Below are 20,420 nucleotides of genomic sequence, written 5' to 3'. Positions count from 1 at the left end.
CAGAAGTGAACCAGGACCCAGTAAGTTTCCACAGCACAGCTATCCTCAAATCAAAAAATCAAATCAAATTTTATTTGTATAGCACATTTCAGCAGCAAGGCATTTCAAAGTGCTTTACATAATTAAAATAAAAACAGCATGTGAGAAAGAGAAAGAGATTTAAAAAACATAATTAAAACGTAAACAGTGAGAAAGAGAAATAAAAAGCTGTAGAACTTTAGTTGAGACGCCGTCAACTGGGACTCTAAACCCCGTAGGACTTTTAACGTCTTTTAACTGGGACATTTTCCGGGGGGCTTTACATCCTCCATTAACTACCCAAAATTTCAGCTTCATGTCTTTCACTTTTATCAAGCTTTTAGGAATAAATTACATGTTCAAAAACACCCATGAAGAGACTTAAAAAACAACTGGTCTAAATAAATGGAAATGAAGATGTCTAAATGTTGGAAATCACCTAATATTTGACTATATTCCTGAGTAGTTATTTATGGTTCTTGTCTTTGTGTAGGATGAACCTGATGCAACCATCTCTTATGCTTCAATTAACCTCCCAAAGAAGAACAACAATCAGGTACATTATCTGAATATAATGTTATATTTTAAGAAACTGCACAGAATATTCATATAAATCTCTCATTTGTGGGGAATTGTGTTCATATGTCATTTATTTGCTGCACTGTGTTCATTGCAGATTTGGGGAAGTGATGCAGCAGTGACTTACAGCACCGTTAGAACAGGAGTATCGCCTGATCCAAGCCACCTCTATGTTTCTGTTAAATAACCAAACTGGTATTTTGGTTAATTTAAAAGGAAATAACTGGAATAAGATTTTTAAAGCAACCAAAACACAATATATTAACCTTATTTTTAGGGTATAGACTTTGAGGACAATTTCATACATGAGCTATTTCAATTTAAAATGTAAAACTATATTAAAAATGTTGTCTTAAAACAATAAAAATGCTTATCAAGCAAATTAACAATCTTTCTTGTCTTTTGTGACTGTACAGGAAATTTCTGTCCACCAGGGGGAGATGCGGGTCAGGTTATGACTGTCAAAATAGTTCCCCACTGTTTGCAGTTATTGCTAAAGTATTCAATATAAAATGATAAATCAAGCCTGCATGTTTTTGTCATGAAATACTTGAAATTAGAAAAAAAAAAAGATTTTTTTCTGTACATATCTTTTTTCCTTTTGTCTTGACCCAGCCTTCAAATATGTATCTCTCTCTCACTGTGTGTGTGTTCGCGTGTGTGCGTGCGTGTATATGTGCGTGTGAGTGTGGATGGATGGTGCAGTGTTTGTTTGTTTTTTTTTCATGATAATTAGGTTAATTTATACGAACAGTAAGACAATAACCTCCTGATGCAAAATCAACAGTTACAATCAAGGACTAAAAAAAAAAACTGCTTTTGTTGCAGATTTATCACTTGTTGACAAAATCAACCAATCAGAGTGTCTCATCAGTTCCAAATTTGGTAAACGACCGTGTAAGTCCCGCCCCTCTTTGTTAGCTTAACCAATTAGAACTCGCCTAGCTTTGGTAACTGCAGGGTATTCGAGGAGCAGAAGAGCTCGCCAGGTGTCCGCTAGAGGAGCTGCGTTATCTCAAGTGATTTAATCATGTGACGGGCTTATTAAGACTTTTACCATGATGAAACCAAATTTCCCGAATAGACAGCGGATAAGGAGGCGATTTAAAGCCTGCTAACGGAAGGCAATGCACAGAGGAGGAGGTTACCCAGATCTGGGCTGGTGGAAGGCAGCGGCCCCTGCAGTGTACTGAGACCAAAGATAGAAGAGCGCAGTCAAGTAAGGAGCGGAACCAACTCAACTTCTGGATGAGAATTTCAGAATAAAAGAGGTACATTTCTTAACCTTACGCCTTGTAGATAATAATTAAGATGTTTATTTAGAACCTTATGTGATGTGTACTACAAATTATTTGCGAGCAAGCTTTAACAATTGTTACGTCATGACAAGAAGATAAATCACGCCGAGATTTTATTTTGAAAGTAAACTTACTGGAATTCCATTTAAAAGACTGTTACTGTTTGAAAACTTGACGACTTTAAAAAAGGGTGAAGTTACAAAGCCTCGGTCCAAAACAAGACTTTCCAGCCTGGAGTGGACACGGTCGCCTTTTTTATGAATGGAACCCACCTCTTCTAGAAAAGGATTTTTTTAGTAAAAATGTAATTTAAAGCTTGGAGGCCGTCGACGGTGTGAAGTCGGAGCCCTTTTGGAAAGAACGGTAGGCTTGGATTAATAACGGTTGGAATATTTCCGTTTATACGGTTCAAGTAAGAAGGAAAAACTGTTGCAGAAATGAACTTTTCTGTATTTTTGTTATCTTACAGCTTAGTAATGTATGCACTTTCTGTCGTTAAATCAATTTAGTTGCAGTTTCTGTCACTGAAATAATATATACATGCATATTTAGTCGTTTTTATATACAGAAAACTCCTCTTAAAACGTTGGTTTTAATGCATTTCTGTTGATGACTTTTAGAATGTTATTTTGTCACCAAAGTTTTGATAACAGTTGTCATTAAATATTAACTATGCTATACTATTGGTCAGTTGTTGCTGTCAGAAATAATTTTGCCTTCTAAATGTATTTAAGAAGTTTTTTATTTTATGAGTGGAACATTATGATATTATAAAACCCAATAAAATGTAATTTTTTTAAATACAGTAATGTTATGTTACGGCCAAAGAGGCAAATCCATCTACTTTACTTTTGCTGGCAGTACGGTTAGAAAGCCAGCAGAGAGATGTTGGAGTAGGGGATATGGTGGATATTGCCCTTTATGATGGATCAGTGTGGGTCTTATTCTTACTTTGGGATTCATAAACTTCACCAAGATATATATAGATTATATTCCAGATTTGTTCTCCTAACCTCTTATGTTTTTGTTTTTGCTCTCTCATCAGGTCTGCCTTAACTATGCCAGTATGAACTCTCTGAGAGGCAGCAGGAAGTAGCTGTAGCTGGCTAAGAATCGGCTGTGCTCCTGGGACCGATGACGGGACCCAACTCCCCGAGCCGGACCGGCACCTCATCGGTCAAGTTCAGCAGGCGCGGCCGCTCCAAGAGCACCAGTGCACACTGCCTGCTCCACTGCGGCGCCGGGGAGGAGACCGCCGCCTGCCCCCCCAGTAACTCCCCCGAGGAGGAAGAGAAGAAGGAAGGAGGGGTTCTCTTCTACGTTAATCGGAATGGTTTCCCCATCGAGAGCGTAACCTGGGAGAGGATGTGGTCCCATGTGGCCACCGTCCACCCCGACGGCCAGGAGATGGTGGACCGGATACGGAACGCTGCATACCTGCCAAAAGTAAGCTATCTGGGTTCTGTTCATGATTTATTCCCCTCAGAAAAAACACTGCTAATCAGAAACCTCATTATTTGAAGTTCTACTTCTTCCAAATTGCTACTGTTTTTTTAACTGCAAAACTTAACCCCAGTTTTTAGTTATATAAAAAATTAATAGGATGACCTTCACTTTTTTTCTTATAAGGCATATTCGTTGTCATTATCAAAGCATCTATTCTGGATGGGTCTGTGTCACATGACAGCACTGAGATGTTCAGCATTTACTGAACTGCCTTCTTTAGTAAAAAGCTCTTTATGAAGATGTTTTCCATGCAGCAGCCTGGGGATGTTGTGACACTTCTATGAGGTAATCAGAAGGTTTTTCATTTCCCGATCCACCGTGTTCCATAACAGGCCAAGGTTGAAATACTCACTCTGTCCTGTTCTCACAGCCTGAACCAAACACAGACATTTAACAGAAAATAGTTTCAGCTTCGTTTGCTCCCTCCGACACTTCACTGACACTGAAGATATCTGAGGTTTTCCTGCCTCAGTAACGGCTTCCACAAAGTTATAACTGTGACCTGGTTGCACTTTGTTATATTCACTAATCATAAAAAGGCAGAATTTTTGAGTTTAGGAGATGGCCTGAAAATCAGCCGAGTTTGGTCAACAGCATATTTCTCGGTGCGTCTCTCATTTCTCTTTCTGTTTTCGACACATTCAGATCTGTCTGAAACAGAGGATTTAGTTTTAGTTAGCATTATAAGATGCAGGTCTGCATCACATGACCTCTACCGTGTTTCTTCTCTCCTCCTGCTGTGAATTCTCAGCGACTTGAGGAATTTCTCTTGGTTTTGTGAGTCAGGGTTTCTGTTGCTGCTGGAGATGGTTGTGCTCGTGTTCACAGCTGGGTGCCTTTAGTGATAACGACGACCCGGTCTCACTCGCAGTTTCACTAATGCACGGTCTGAGGAGTACTCACACAGTTATTCCTCATATTACCATGACAACAAGCGTGCTAAACTGGAGCACCATGCCTGTCAGGTGGCATTAGTTGTTGTCTCCGTGTGATTCTGTGTCACACATGCAGACGTAGCATGGCAGCAGGCTAGAGAAGGCTGCACACGTTCATCATTCTACTGCTGAAATATTACATCAGTCCAGTTAAAGCTTACTTACACAAGTTCATGCTGATTTGGTTAATTAATTATTCAAAATTAAATAAGTTAAATATCATTTACATATCTGTTGGGGATCAGTTTGCAAATGTATCAAAATAAAATGTACATTCTGCATTTCTTTTATTGTCATTACCAGTGGTGGGGACTGCTAATAAAAAGTTAGTTGCGCTTACCATAAATATTAGTTCCACAAATGTTAAAATGTTATATCAACATGGTACGTAGTGAACGCTAATGCTAACGTTCTAGATTCAACCCTATTGATAACAACTTACAACATGATATACTGCCCTCAACTGGCTGGAATGTGTCATTACATTACACATTGACAGATCTTTCTCTTGTGGTTTCAGTTTTTTAGGTGTTGAGTTTTGCTAACTGCTGCTCATTTTTCCTAACTGACCACAGTAGAGCTTCATGTCGGAAAGCATTGGACATCAGTAGATTTTACAGTGATGCATTCTGGGTACAGAATAAATGTTTTCAAAGTTGGCAAAAGCACTAAGCTAGAAACGAGCTAAGAGTAAGTGTGCCACCGCTGGTCATTGCTAGTTCCATTACTACTTAAATGAATTCTGAACATGTCAACTTCATACCACTTTAAATCAGTTGGTGAAACCATTTCAGATATTTATTTTGTCTTTATTATACATTCTCATATTTTTAAACAAAGTGTGATTAGTTTTCTTCATAATGCTGTTTGCTGTGGATTCAAACTGCAAATCTTCTGAATGGAGAAAACCAAAACTCTGCCTTCATGATATTGATCTTTGTTATGTCTGTTTACCCCTCATGCACCAAAACAGCCCAGATTTTTTCATAATTTCCCAACAGTAATTATCCTGAATGCGTGTTGTTTTCCTGAGAGAGGAGGGAACCTGGTGGTTGTTGTTGTTTCACTCCACTAATTACCCATGTGGTCATTAGTGACCCGGTTGGCTGATGGTACCAAACTCCCAGACTGTGTGATAAGCTGCAGGAGGAATGTGGAGTTTAACAAATTGGTCACATTGCATTTTTTATTTAATTCATCAGACAGTAACAACATTATTCTTTACTAAGACACAAATGTAAGATTTTTATTTGAAACTTGCATCAGAGATTTTCTGCCATTATGTCTGTAAATTGGGCCTGACAGTCACTCTGTTGCTGGCAGTGAGAGCATTTAGTGTTGGATGTAAACTAAGGGGGCTGGGAAACAGCTGTACAGCGTCTGGGTGGACGGTGAACAATGGAGGTGTCAGTTGGTTTGTTAATGTGCAGCTTGACTCCAGTCTGCTGTTGGTGTGTCGATATGTGTGTGTGAAGTGTAAAAGCACTGGGCTGATTTTCACCTTCAGGCAAAGAGGAAAAAAGGATAATAAAGGGATTTCTCTCCTCTTAGGATAATGGCATGTATTGAAGAAAATGTTTTTAAAGAAGCTGCATTAGATTTCTTTCAGGCTTGTCAATTCAGAAAATTAAAGCGAAAAGAAAGTTGGTAAAACTGTTCCCATTGGTTGACTGTCAAAATGGCCTCCAGTAGGAAGGTTTTCCTGATTTTCCAGTGTTTTGGTCGCCGACCCGCCGCCTCTCTCCGTCCCTCAGGACCAGTTTGCAGTTTTGGCACAGCAGCTGAATAATCCCTCAAATACGATCTGGGTAGTGGATAATCTCTGGATACCAACTGGACTGCATGAAGGGAAACTAATTTCACTGGATCTGTTTAGTGTTACTGCAGTGTTTGGTGTAGTACCAAAACACAAACCTTTAAATAAAGAACTGAACGTACATCTTTAAAATATATGGGATTTATTCTGAAAACCAAAACTATTTAATGAAATACTTTTTGTATCTTTTCACCTGAAAATGTTCAAAACATTTTATAGACAAAGTATTGAAAACAACTGCTGCATTCTTATTGTTTTCTGTTCTGCCAAAAAGTTTAATGCACAGTAAATGTTAATAATGTTTGGATTTATGCAAACTTCACTTTATTTTAAAGAAATTCAGCGTGAATCAGTAAAATGGGGGGAGGGGAGGTTGAAGCAGTGGTTGGATGCCCCAAAGTATGAATACTGCTGGATATTCAGAAATGAAACCTGTGTTGCTTCATATTTCAGGTTATAAATATTTAATTACAATCATCCGGTCCAGAAAACTCTCCTTTGGCCCACGTTTAACCTCCAGCCTGTTGGCCTGGTTTTACATGTTAAAGCAGGTTGTTACAGTTCTGTTGTGGGTTTTTGAATGAGACGATGCAACTTTCAATAACTTTTAACTTTATTTAAATGACTTCAGCTGTCTGAATACCTCTTATACACACACACACACACACACACAGGGTTCCTGGGGAAATCCCACCGACATCTTAGCAGCAGGAAACCTGACCTGTCCATCTCCCTCCCTCCTTTAGTTGACTTGAATCTTTAATGCTCACACAGCAAATGTGTTTTAGATGGCAGCGAGTGGCAGCTGTCCACAGTGTTATTTACAGCTAATGGAAATGTTTTTTTTAATAATGAGAGAGAAGATTTCTAAAGATACCAGAGAAAATAAACTGCTCAAACTGGAGGATGGAGTTTTCCTGCTTTCTGTACCTCAGGAACTGCACTGTCTGGTTTCATTCAGATTAATTTATTCCTCTCATCACAAGTGTTGATCTTCTTCATTAAATGGTTTAATTTATTTTTGATTATTTAATTTCTGTTGGTGATGAACTCTAAAAGCAGGAAGGTCATTTTTTACTGGTCTTTCTCTTGTTTGGTAGATGTTCATCAGATCCGAGACATTTTAGATTTCTCTTCATTTTCTTTTGTCATATCTTCACTCAGTGCTGCTAGTTTTGGTGCCAGATGTTTTTCTGTCTGCTTTGTTTTTCATGTGTTCATGTTGTTAGATGTTTAAACTGAGCTCACTTGTTCCGCCTTTATTATTTTTCCATAATAAAGTGAAACTACTTTCAGTTTTATACCTCAGCGTTTTTGCTTTTGAGGGTTTTTCTTACTGTTAGAAACTGTCTGTTCTTTTCAAGGTGGGAGGATGATGAAGCTGAGATGAGGCGACTTTGTCCTTTATCATCCAGTTTTATCTGGTAGGAAATGTGGATGTCCTGTAACTGAAGAGGATCGTCTGCAGCTTTGCTGTTCGACCACCTTCAGGCACTCGTGGTTCTTCTGATCCATACTTGTCAAAATACAGGTCATTTTCTGCTGAATCTTGTTACAAATAACTGCATGAAAAACTGGACTTTATTATCTGCCCTGATTGTTTTTGCAGTTTTCTGTTTATTGCCACATCTTCTTATCTTAGAAAGGATCCTACATCTGAGATGCATCAATCAAATATTAATATCTGTATTGGTCCAATATCAAAAAAAATTCTAGGTCGGATATCAGTGCCAATGTACCTGATTCATAAGGGCAGATCTATTCAGTCTAATTCTACGCTTTGTGCTCTGAGTCATGTTATGTTTTATCATTTATTTTGGATTATATTTAAAATTCCTCATTGCACCTTCTGAACCATTTGAAAGAATTGTTGCAGTTTATTTTTACATGCTGAACCAAGGCAGCCAACATATTTTTGTCACTTTTAGTTTCTTTATTATTTATTTTACTGATCTGGTCCTAATTGCACTGACTGAACAAATGAAAGTTCTGTTGTTTTTACATGTTTGATCAAACTTGTGAAGTTATTGGTGTTTTAAAGTGTGCTGTGTCGGTGCAGAGTTATCAAATTAATTTGTAATTCAGCACATTTATGTCTATGATTTAAAAAAAGGTTTTATTCTAGTTTATCTAGACAACATTTTAAGCACAGTTGACTCATTTATTTTCCTGCTTTGATGGACTTTAGGTGCTATTCAGACATGTTCCAGGTTGTCTTCCACAAAAATAGCGCTGAGTTTGTAGATACAGCTAGCATGAAACGTTTTGTTTACAGTTTCTAGATGTCTGCTCAGCCCCTGTAGAGCTGGAGAGAGGGAGGAGCAGGAGACAGCATGTCACAGCAGAGGGAGGACATGAGGGGAGGAGATGGAGGCCAAACCAGAGAAGGAAATCTGTAGAGAAGGTTTGAGGTAATAACAGAGAAGTCAGATGAAGGGTGGACAAGAAACCAGAGGAGGCGGTTCCAGATGGGCTGAGCAGACAGATTAATTACCAGGATAACTGGCTGTGAATCGATGCTCATTCTGCTCTCAGATTACGGCTTCTCACTGCTCTGAATATAATACAACAAGAGATAAAAAATAATGACCTGAGAAAGATGGCGGTCGTTACTGAAAGTGAGGATAAAGAAGAGCTCTGTTGCTGAAGCCTCTGAGCCTCAGCGTGTCAGCCTGCCCGGCCAGTGAGGAGGTTAGACTGCTGAGGGGATTTCACTTCCAGATTATGTGGCTGTTAAAAAGCACGATATGCTGCTGCTGGCCGGCTGACGAGATGAATGGCCAGTTGGCAGATCGTCTTCCTCTGAGCTGCTGACTGACGGATTGCCTGATTAGTCTGTCTGTTTTCGGGCTAATCGTCTACTTGCCTGTAGTAAATTAGCAGTTAAGTGGCTAAATAACTGCTGTGCATGATTCAGGGAGCTGTTATCGTACAAGAGTGTTTTACCCAGTAAGGATGCAGTCATTGTGGTGTAGTCCTGCTATCCCTCCCTTCCATTCTCTGTTCCTGCCTGAAATAGAAAGCAGGAAGAAACAGGAAGTGATAGTTCTGGTGCTCACTCTTCCGTTGTGCACGCACGAGCCCAGCTTTTACTGAGTTTGAGACTCACAGGAAACGTTGGTCTGTGTTTCAGCCTGAGTCACTCTGCTGAAATATCCGTGGCCTCTTCACATGTGTGACTGCTGAGAAGTGGTTCCTGTTGAGGTGAACCAGCTGCAGAATCAGCAGTGATCTTTATCTCTGGAACGTGTCGCTTCAAAGCGGTGTGGGTTTCCTGTTGGCGTCGGGTCGGCCACAAAACACCCAGACTTCTCTTCTCCTTTTTTTACTCGGCTGTATAAAGAACAACTGTGCTGTGAATTTATACCAAAGATCTCACATAAACTAGTGAAAAGTTTAAACAACCTGTTCCTTACTGTTGAGTCTGGGTCCCGTTATCATTATGCTTGTAGACTTTGGTTTTTCCTGAATAGACTGCAGTCCGTAAGTGCTTAGATGATTTGAAAGGTATTTAAAGTAGCTTGAATGTAGGTTCACTTCTCTGCTGGTTCTGCTAATAAACACAACTTGGATGCAAAAGTTTGTCCAGTTTTAGCTTCACTCTGTTTGGTTCTCCATCGTGAGATTTGATTGGTTGTTTCTAAAACTCTGCATGGCCCCTGGTTACCTGAATGGATCCCACCGTTCTTCATCAGCAGCACTCAGATCTACTGACCAGATGGAAATCCATCAAACCAAACTGAAAAGCAGGAGTGACCTTTGCTTTGCAGTAGCAGGACTGGAGCAGTTTGCTAATGAAGAACACTCACAGATTCGACGGCTTTATAAACCTCCTAAAACCCAACTTTGCTCTTTCCCTTTCAGTTCTTGTGGTGCTTGGACATCCTCAGGTGACCTTATTCTGTTTAATTTGTTCTTATAAATGTTGAATAGTTATACAAACTATTTAATTAACATCCAATTTTTGCATTGTTTTTTATGTTTGTTTCTTTTTTCATATTTTTGTTCAGCACTGATGTCCAATTAGCATAACTTTATGTGATTTATAAAAAACTGTTGATGACATAAACGTGTTTGACAGAATGAAGAGTCCTGGTTAGACTGGTTCTGATGATGCAGGCAGATTGTTTTCTGATGTACTAAAACATCGTTTTGAGGCTCTGAAAGTTTCCAGATGTTATTTACTGTAAGCATTTGACAATGTTTGTTTTGTGTTTTTTTGTTTCCCAGCCTACTGTTCCCTCCATTCCAACCTTCAAGCCATCCATGTCAGCCCCTGATTGGCTGGTGGCCGTCCAGAACTACATGAAGGCTCTGCAGTATCCTTTACAACAAACACATTTAATCATCCTTAACAGCACGTTAGTAACGGAGCCCCACATTTCAGGTGAAGTTTCCAAACTAAATGGAATGATCAGATACTGATATTACTGACAAAAGTGCTGCTGCAGACCAAAACACATTGTGAAAGTGTTTTAAAGCCCTGTTGCCCTTAACGTTTGTGTTAGGTACAACCACACTGGAACCCAGTTTTTTGAGATTAAGAAGAGCCGCCCGCTGTGTGGGTGAGTGGATGCAGTAAAAATACCATTAAATGTTTAGAGATGAACACAATTCAGCATCATGAGTTCCCCATGAAGCCCTGGAGCGTCGCCTCCTGTTTGCTCTTCATGTGTTTTTCTTCTCATCGTTCCTGCGTCTCCGCTCCTCCCTCCTCTGCAGGTTGATGGAAACAGCGAGGGAGATGATCAGGGAGTCTCTACCAATCAAATGCCTGGAAGCCGTCATCCTGGGAGTGTATCCTTTCAGCTCTGCACTGTTCCTCTGCTGTGTCTGAGTAAAAAAATAAATCAATCAAACTTTCACCTCTAAAGTACTAATGCCCCAAAACATCGACCCCCTCTCTCGCTCTGTGGCGTTGCCTGGCAACAGGAACACTTCAAAGTTTCTTCCCCCTTGGCTCGCTCTCGCAGCTTAGCATCATCCTGAGCACTCCAGTTTGAGGTCAGCTGTGTCATTTTTAGGAGGTTTGGCGTCCATGTTTCCCCCAACAGTTCTTATCTGGCTGGTTTTACTTTTAGATGTTAAAATTATTGTCTGAATTAGTCTCTATAGAACATGGATTCAGGTTCTGTATTGCCTGGATTTGATCCTGAACCTTTCTGGTCTCCAGTCAGACCCGGCTTCTTTCATTCTTTATTTGGTTGATAATTATAAAAAATAGGGACGGTGTCTGCCCCGCTTGGATTTCTGCCTGTTTCTACTTTCTGTGTCAGAAAAGACAACTCTTATTTGAGTTGTAACAGAATCAATGATTCAGTTATATTAAATAATTTACACACAAATATTTTTAAAGTTTCTGCTGCTTAATAACAGCTTAAAGCTATTTTAACCACAGATTACTTCAGTGTTACTTTTTAATGCTAAATGTGTGGATGGAACATCTGTTGTGCTCAGTGGTGCTGCAATCATTTTTTTTATTTGTTGTGATTCATTTATTGTTGTAATTGTTGTCTACTTTTTTAGTTGCTGATTCTTTTTTAGTCCTCAAAGGCTTTTTTTTGCTGAAACAACACTGTCAGAGCAATAACTAAATCAAAACTGTCCAAAATAATTTTACATTTTGCTGTTGAGATAAAAAAAAGCTTTGTATGTAAATATATATTTAGAAAGTGGAATATTTTCCACTTTACTTGGTTCTAATGCTGTAAAAAAAGTCTCAGTTTTAAGCACGTTTTGCTGTTACCGTATGTTCCAGTTTATGAGGCCCACTTTTTTTCATAGTTTGGTTGCTCCTGTGACTTAAAGTACAGGAAATACGGTAACTGGCTAATCCAGAAATAGTCATCCTATCAAATCTACAGTGTTGATGTTCAGTTGAGCAGAAAAAAACTGAGCTTTTCACATGTTGATGTGTATTTTTACTGCTGCTTTTGCTACAAATGATCAAGTGTTCACTAAAGGAGTGCTGTTGTTACATTTATTTTGTTAAAAAGAAATTTAATTATTTGGTTATTTGCATCTTTTAATGTGTTTCTAATATTGTATAAAAAGGCTTGCGTGGTTAAATGGAAAATCGGCAGGATGTGCTAAATGTTTTTTTTTTTGTCTGATCAATCAGATTTAGAAATGACTAAAACCATTGTTATTTGCAGCCCCAGTTCTCAGCCTCTTTAAATCCACACATGCTGCCAGTAGGATATCAGTGATTGTCTCTGGTGTGTTGGCTCTGCTTGCTGCATCCAAACAGATGGTGTGTGAGGATTTTGGCAAAAGGTGGGTTGCGTTCAAGGTCTCCATCGATGTCGGCCTGAATTCCCCTGAACATGTTTTAATGAAACCTGTAAAGGTTTGGTGCCATTTGAGGTGACTTTGGTCTGTCAGGAGGACAAACGTCTCTCAGGATAAATGTTTCCAGTGTTGATCCTGCAGGCTGTCATGGCGACTCTGTCACGCTGGCAGCTGACAGTGACTGTAACGAAGGGTGGCTTTGGTCTGCAAACAGCAGGAGGTGAAGCTGGAAGGACAGACAAAACAGCAAAACGGCAAATATTCAGAGGGAGTGAATGGGAAAGAGGTCGGCAAGTTCACAGTTTAACTTGCCTAATCTAAAAAGAATAAAGTTTTACTGTCGAGGGAAAATGAAGTTCAGGCCCCAGCGAGATTTGAACTCGCGACCCCTGGTTTACAAGACCAGTGCTCTAACCACTGAGCTATAGGGCCTCACCTGAGCAGACAGGCTGATCAGAGGACATTTCAATGACAACCTTGGAATGATGACACACCCTCACTCAGTGCCATGGCGACACACCCTGCCTCAGCGTCATGGCAACACACCAGGCCAACCAGTCGGCTCCTCCCCCACCTGGATTCCTCAGCTCATCAGCACAAATTCGGTACAAGAACGCTGAGTCGCCTATTATTAAACTGGATCTGCATAGCTTTATCTACAGGTTATGTCTCTAAACATTACAATAACAGGGTTTCTATAGCTTTTATTTGAAATAAATAACTTGCATGATAATAAAATCAGCTCCTGCAGCGAGTTGTGGGAAGAAGAACATCTGTTGTAGCTTGTGGCATTTGGTTCTGTCAGTTCGGCTGCATCTGTGTGGACAGCGATCCGAGGTTCCTCCAGGATCCACAGGGTTCATTCTGGGCCGCAGCGGCTCTCTCTCTGGGTGTGTGTGTGTGTGTGTGTGTGTGTGTGTGTGTGTGTCTGGTGCATATGTCTTATTGTGTTAGCTGGCACAGATAAGACATGCAGGCCACAGTAGCGGTGCAGCTCTGCTTGAATCTCAGTACTTGTTGTGGTTGGAGGTGAAGAATCACAACATGGAGGCTGTTTAGTTTGTATTATTGAGTTTTAAGTCATGAAAGACTCTTTGTCATCTGCCGCCACAAAGCTCCCCGTTTACCATCAAACGTTCCCTGAGCTGCTATTCAGCCTCAGGTTTGTTTGATTAAAGAGACTGGAGGAGACGGCCTCTCCTGCTGTTTCATCCTTTTTAGTTCAACCTTTTCTAAGGGAGAAACCAGAGTCTGAACGAGACGTGGAACAGAAACCAAAGCGTCTCAGGATGTGACCTGACCTCAGCCATTAAATAGAACTGATCTGGGGTCAGGCTCTGAGGCCTTCCTGTTATCAGGTTAGAGCTTGTCCTCTAACTGAGATCAGGAAGCTTCCTGTAGTTCTGCTCTGTCTCCGTCTGCAGAGCTTTAAAGCTTCATTTTGTGCATCATGCAGAACACAGAAAACATTCAACATCTGCAATATTCAAGATGCAGAAACAATTAAATGTTACCTCTGATAATGATGGAGGGGTTGGAATTTACTGGGCCACAGTTTTAAATCTCTTAGGTTGAGTCATTTTTTTTATTTTTTTATTTATCTTCATGGCTCCTCGTATGTGAGTGTGAGTGTGTGTGTTACTTTACAGTAATGAGGACACACAGATGTGATGTTGGTCCAGTTTTCTGGAAGGTCTTACAAATATTGAAGCATCCTGACTGATGAAAGCTTTGACCAATCATAAGCCTCCATGGTTTAAACCAAGCAGTTGATTGGCTACCAGTTGGTCCAGATTCTTCTGAGTGTGTTGGTACGGTTGGAGCTGAGCTGCTGTTTGTCTTAATGCTGTAACTATTTCTCTTCATCGTTAAATTATTATGGAATAAACTTGTATGTTTAGTTCCAGGATGATGGATTTTATTTGTGCTCAGATGTTGGAAATTCACAAGCATTTTTAAACCAGAAATGTGAACTTAATGAGAAGTATGTTTGAGTATGATTGTATTTCAGAACTTGTTCTTTTAGTTGAAAACAACTAAATAGGATGAAACTCATCATTATCTGTTCGTACAGCAACTGCATCCAGCAGCATAGAAGTCGGTAAATCTCTGCTTTTTCCCATATTCCCAACCTGAACACACTCCTTAACCTTAAGGCAGTCTCTTTGGTTGGGAAGTCAGAAATTCCTACTTCTGAGAACAAATAACTCACCGTCACTAAAACCTTAACGTTGCTCATTTAGGAACGGCTGGAAGTCGAGTTTCTAGTTTTAGGTGCAGAAAAGGAGAAGATGGAAAATGTATGGAGGCTGACAGAGAAAAGGAAGGAAGTGAAGATCATGAGACGAGTAATCAAATCATGTGTCAGCTGGTTTCAGGTTACGTGTTTAAACAGAATAAAACACAACAAGAGGAGGAGCTTCCTGAACAGCTCTGGCTCTTTGACCTTCACTGTTTACACAGAGGCTCTTTATCCCATCAGAGTGAATAGAGTTAGCCACAGAGGAAGCTGCTTTGGTCCAAACAAACACGTTCAGTTCCAGGTTTCTGTCAGTGTGTGGATGATTCCTCCAGTCAAACGTTTCCTTAGCCGCCGCTGCTGCTCAGCTATCTGACCAATGGCCTCGCGTCTCTGGAGCGCTTCCCCATCAGCTTCAAGACCCAGTTTTCAGGTCACTGCTTCCACCACGTGGTTCTGGGCGTCTACTGCAACGGTCGCTACGGATCGCTGGGCATGAGCCGGCGCCCGGACCTGATGGACAAACCGCTGAGCCACCGGACATTGGGCGAGCTGGTGGCCGAGTTCGAGAGCTCCTACAAGAGATACCAGCACACTCTGAAGAAGGTAGAGGAGGAAACGTGGAGCTGAGCAGAGCCAGCGCTGCCAGCGGTCCGCCTCTAACCTCTTCTGTCCGTCTCTCCCAGGTGAAGATTGGGTTGTACGTGCCTCACGACCCCCATGTCTTTCAGCCAATCGAATGGAAGTATTTGGTGCTGAACACGACCCGACTCGGAGCTCAGGAGATGAGGAAGGACCTGGAGAAACATGGCCGGGACATGAGGATGAAGGTTTGTCTCATCAGCACACAGATAGATGAACTTAATGCCTTCTGCAAAAGTTTTCATTTTATTGCATTAAAATAAAGAACATTGTTGTGTTTTATTGGGATTGTATGAGGCAGATTAACTCCAAGCAGCACCTAAAGTGGATCAGATGGAAAATGATTCACAGTTCTCACTTTTTGTATTCAAGGCCAGAAACAGAACATCTGCATTTATACTGAGGTTTTATTACAATCCAGCACAGACCAGTTCACCTCTACAGGCTGTTAAAGGGGCCGAATACAACTGCATGCCACACTTTCCAGATCTTTATTTGAAAACTTACAAAACATAAAAAAAAGATATTCAATCAGTATTATTGTTCAGAATAAACTAAACTTTATTCTAAATTTAAATCTTCAAAATAAACCAGTTTGTTCAGAAACTAAACCAGACGGAGCCCAGAATAAATCTGTTTGGATGGATGGTCCACACAAAGTAAGCAGGATATGTGACATGGGGGCCCGGGGCCACACGGCAGGAAGACGTTCTGTCACAGGACAGTCACGGCTGTCCTGTGACAGAAAAGGTCACAGGACAGCCGTGACCTTTTCTGTTTTTCTTTGGAAATAAACTTTATAATCACCTGCTTGTCAGAACATGTTTCTGTTTGTTCACTGACCTTCATCTGGTTCTCATCTCCATACCGAAAATGAAAGTTTGTAATTAAACTCAACCTTTAATATTATTTAGCTCCTTTCAGGTGGAAAAGGACATTTTTCATGAGATCATGGATGAATGTTGCTTCCTTTGGGCTGAAGGTGGGATACGACCAGTCGGGATTATTTGGGTCGTGATGAGGAAGGAAGGGGCAGAAAACCAGGCTGTGTGACGATGAATGATTCATGAGCCCAGTCGTGTTTTTATCTGTGATTCTAGATGTTTCTGTTTAAGGTTTAAATCCCATGAAGAAGAACGGGAGTCGAACAGAGGCTGCTGGTGTCCAGTTAGATGATATGTAGGTCAGGGACTCGCAGCTGTCACACACACGCTCACACTAATGGTGTCACACGTTAACACACAAACACACACCTGAGTCAGCTGTGCTGCAGACTGTATGAACTTATTAAAGACAGGCTGTGTGTGTGACCAATCAGCAGACAGAACTGGGAACTGAGGCTGATTTTTACTGGAGTTAAATGTCAGGATTAACATCTGATTATAATCAGTTCATGGAGTTCAGAGATTCTATAGATTTTACTTCCAGTTTTTACTTGAACCATAAAGGAGACACAAAAGTATTAAGATAGACATGTTTGGTGGTTATAGAGTTAATATCAACTCATTAAAAATGGTTCAGTCTGTCTGACCAACCAGCAGGCTCATCGTTTAGCAGAAACGGGAACGTTTCTGAAGAAAACAACATGCATTTCATTTTGTCTGCGTCGTATTCAGTGTGTTTCCTGTTGTTCTCTTTGTCTCGGCTCAGTTTCCCTGCCTGGTTCTGCAGCAGCAGCAGCTGTTGATCATAGTTTCCTTTCTTTAAAATGCCAGGAGGTCAGCTCAGAGCTCCATCCAATCAGCTGCTGTTTTATTCATTCAGTCATTTTTCTAACGACATTCACCAATCTGCAAGCCTTATAAAGCTTTGACCTTTTGACCCTAGCCACATCTGATTTCTCTTTAAGACCAAACAGAGAAATATTTCTGCATTCTGAATGGAAATGGATGAACATGTATTGCTCTTTTCCAATCATTTTTGACAACTCAAAGCGCCTTACACTACAGTCACATTCACCTACTGAATAAAATCATGAATGAAATGGAAATTCTGATATAAAATGTTTATATTAAAATAAAACAACCACCTCCTCTCTGAATCACTGGAAATTTATAAAAAATAAAATCAGTTAAGAAGAACAGATTAAAGCTCTGATTGTGTTGTTAAATCTTTAATCTGTTTATTTTAGCTACAGAAAAAACCTTTTTATCATGAACAATAAACATGTTTTTAACGTTAAAACAAAGTCAACATCATTCAGACTCTTTACTGTCTCATATTAGTGATTAGCTTGGTTAATATTTCTTTTACCGTTTACCAAGCTGGCGTTTCTAAATCCGTCATGTTCATGATAAGGTCGACCTCTGAAGGACAAACGGAGAACGTTCCCCCTCTGTTCCTCTGAGCAAAATAAATGGCTCTCCACTTCCTCTGAATTTATTTTGATATTTTTACTGAAACTGGAAATGTCTCCGTGTGAACTCTGGTCCTTCCCTCTGCAGGTCTGTGTGTCTGTCAGCAAGGCTGAAGCAGTGATGACTGAGTTTTTGTTTTTAAAATAATTATTATAAAACAAACTTTTCTAGATCCTGAAATCCTCCATCGCTCAGTCACCAATCAAGGAGCGCAGCAGAGGAAAGTCCTTATCGCCACGGCGACGGCCAGCCAGCCCTCAGCGACGGACCGCACACCGCAGAGACAAATCGTAAGTGATTGTTCCTGAAGCAGACGGAGTGTGTGTGTGTGTGTGTGTGTGGTTCAGATTTGCTGAAGCTGAAGCAGCTTCAACTCTGAAGTGACTCAACCTCAACTGAAACACTGCTGCCTGCTGGGGCCAGCCAGGGGTCAGGCTGAGGTCAGCCAGGGGTCAGTTAGGATCCTTAGAGATCAGATGTCTTTCTAGTTTCTGTGTTTGGCAGCTGAAGCAGCTCCAGCACTCAGGAGAGATCATCTCAAATTAGGAGACATGGACACACAGCTCAGCATCGTCGCCATGGAGACAGATCCAGAAACACTCGGCCATAAAACATCAATTTTCAGGTCTAACTGAAGACTTTATGGCCAGTTTGATTGGAAAGGTTTCCCTGTAGAAGGAAGAGAATGAGTGCTGGAAATATGTTACTGAATCTGAAGGCTGGGTTACTGTTGAGAACCAGGCGACTGGAGCGTGTTGGTCCCTCAGAGGGAGATGCTGAGCCTGTTTGTCAGTCAGGATGTAACAGAATCTGACCGGGCCGACAGCTGCAGCTCAGCAGCACCAGAATTAGTCACTGAGCCGTTGTTACCACGAGGCACGGCGCCCTGACAGCACGCTGTACACTGTGGCTATATACCAATCAGTCCATTGTGTTTCTGATCATCACAACTGGATGAACAACAAGGAGTTAAAAATCAGGGCAAATGTCGTCAAAATCTGAATGACTTTAAGAAACGGGGAAGAACTGGCATCTGATTGTTTTTCTTTTTTCTGCTCATTAAATGCATCAAAGCTGAAAATCAGTTTGATTCATCAATACATCATAATCAGTCTGTTCTTTAATAATTCATTTTGAGTTTAGTGAGAATCAGTAAAGATTAGTAACATGTCAGCAGATGTTTCAATGGGATTTTCTCTGGTCTTTTTCCCTTTTATGGCCATTTTTTTTATATTTGATTATTAAATTAAAACAGTTTAGAGAGAAGAGCTGCTGTGTGTTTTAGTCAGTAGAATTAGATGAACAGAAGTCTGCATCAGTGAAAACTCAATTGGTACATCTAACATTTCCTGTCCGTAAAGCTGCTGTTTCCTTCTGTGGGATGTGGAAATTTATGGAAAATGAGGGAAAAAAACACAGTTTTCAACTTCATGATGGAAAAAATGCCTCTAAAACAACATCACTAGCATTTTAGAGTTTCTGTTTAGTCTGGAGTTTGGAAACAGACTTTTTTTTCAGTACAGCATCACAAAGTGTCAGGGTGTTAAACTGCTATCGCCCGTTAGCAGTTAGCATCTCTGCTAGCGGTCAGCTGGAGTTCAGCTTCTTCTTCTTCTCTCTTTTAGGCCGGCCCCAGTGGAGAGGAAACCTCTGGAGCTCAGCACCCTTAGTGACGGTTACCAGATCCGTATCTGATGAACCTCCCTGCCCTTTGACCCCGCCCCGCCACGCCCTCTCTCAGCCTGGGGTCTACCTGCCGTCATCACCGCCATGGACCAGGTCACTGCATCTGCGTCCGGCTCAGATCAGAAGTAAAGTAGTTTTGAACATAATCTGGTTCATTCCTCACAGGAAGCTCGTCTAGGTCACTTCCTGTCATGTAGCTGAACGCCTGCCTCTGAGGCAGCAGTTAGAGCTGAGCCGTCTGGCTGGGGGCGGTCCTGTCTTAAAGGGGCGGTCCTTTCTTAAAGGGGTGGGTTTAAAGAAGAAACATGGCTGAATTTGAGTTTTTCTACATGAAAGATTCTCAGAACGGTTTTCTGACCTCAGATTTAAAACGTCTCTCCAGGAGTTGGACCAAAAATTAAACTAAACAAATAACAAAACTTTGAAGATAATGGAATTCAAAACCAACAGGAGTCCAAATAATCTGGCTAAACACACTTTGATATGCAGAATGCATTAATCACTGTAGGCAAGGCAGGTTAGATTAGGAGAGCATGTTGGATGAATTATGCAAAAAGAACTAAAGAGTCAATATAGAGCAGAATAGAAAGAGGAGGAAGATGAAGATGGAGTGATAGAAAAAGATGGATTATCAGAGCGCAGAAGCTGTTGATGCAAATCAGAAGATTTGACCTTTAAATGATTTCAGCTTCACTTTCTGCAAAGTTAAGAAGAAATTAGCTTTTTATGTTCGGAGCCAAATATTTTTACCTCTAAAGGTTCTGCATGGGAAGGAGAGGATGATGAAGCTGGTCATGGTGAAAAGGTCAAAGTTTATTTTCCAACCTGTTTCACCAACGGCTGGAAAGTGAACAGATTGAGGTTCAGAGGAACCAAACAGGAAGTGATGCATCTTTGTGTTGTGGTCAGCTAACATGTTTATGAATCCATAAAGTTTCATTTTTGAAGGTGGATCTCTGTAACGGAGGAGAGAGAGCTGATCCCAGAGAAACTCAGAGCGGTGTCCAGTTAGTAATGTTTGCACTGATTCACACACCTGTGTGTGTGTGTGTG

General features: G+C 40.7%; 2 protein-coding genes and 1 non-coding gene across 5 annotated transcripts in view; 2 read left to right on the top strand and 1 right to left on the bottom strand.

Moving 5' to 3' along the window:
* Positions 1–973, top strand: part of LOC103146762 (uncharacterized) — a 4,463-nt gene extending 3,490 nt beyond the window's left edge. For both annotated transcript variants that reach the window (XM_007564788.2, XM_016677848.1), the window contains exons 7-8: positions 512–574; positions 695–973. In XM_007564788.2, the coding sequence (XP_007564850.1) occupies positions 512–574; positions 695–784 (153 nt within the window). In that variant the 3' untranslated portion in view covers positions 785–973. The remainder of the gene's footprint in view (positions 1–511; positions 575–694) is intronic.
* Positions 974–1,549: 576 nt separating this feature from the next.
* On the top strand, positions 1,550–19,513 carry vash2 (vasohibin 2). Of its 2 annotated transcripts, none has more exons than XM_007564787.2 (9): positions 1,550–1,868; positions 2,941–3,341; positions 10,383–10,471; positions 10,661–10,717; positions 10,875–10,949; positions 15,051–15,288; positions 15,369–15,512; positions 17,853–17,971; positions 19,307–19,513. In XM_007564787.2, exons 2-9 carry the CDS (start codon positions 3,030–3,032, stop codon positions 19,374–19,376), a joined length of 1,104 nt encoding a protein of 367 aa, XP_007564849.1. In that variant the 5' UTR covers positions 1,550–1,868; positions 2,941–3,029; the 3' UTR covers positions 19,377–19,513. The 2 variants fall into 2 exon arrangements, with proteins under 2 accessions (XP_007564849.1, XP_007564848.1); XM_007564786.2 differs by lacking the exon at positions 1,550–1,868 and adding an exon at positions 2,038–2,258.
* On the bottom strand, positions 12,803–12,875 carry trnat-ugu (transfer RNA threonine (anticodon UGU)). The gene has a single exon. It is a non-coding gene; the product is annotated as a tRNA-Thr (tRNA).
* Positions 19,514–20,420: the final 907 nt, after the last annotated feature.

The sequence above is a fragment of the Poecilia formosa genome, unplaced genomic scaffold (genome assembly GCF_000485575.1).
Source record: "Poecilia formosa unplaced genomic scaffold, Poecilia_formosa-5.1.2 Scaffold168, whole genome shotgun sequence".
NCBI classification, from domain to species: domain Eukaryota; kingdom Metazoa; phylum Chordata; class Actinopteri; order Cyprinodontiformes; family Poeciliidae; genus Poecilia; species Poecilia formosa.
This window is presented reverse-complemented; position numbering and strand designations above follow the sequence as displayed.

Bases quoted from the DNA above. Each gene is read 5' to 3' on its own strand.
- vash2 (XM_007564787.2), top strand. From the start codon at position 3,030: ATGACGGGACCCAACTCCCCGAGCCGGACCGGCACCTCATCGGTCAAG. The intron at 10,950-15,050 runs GTATCCTTTCAG...GCTGCTGCTCAG, and splicing joins GAAGCCGTCATCCTGGGAGT to CTATCTGACCAATGGCCTCG. The intron at 15,513-17,852 runs GTTTGTCTCATC...AAACTTTTCTAG, and splicing joins GCCGGGACATGAGGATGAAG to ATCCTGAAATCCTCCATCGC.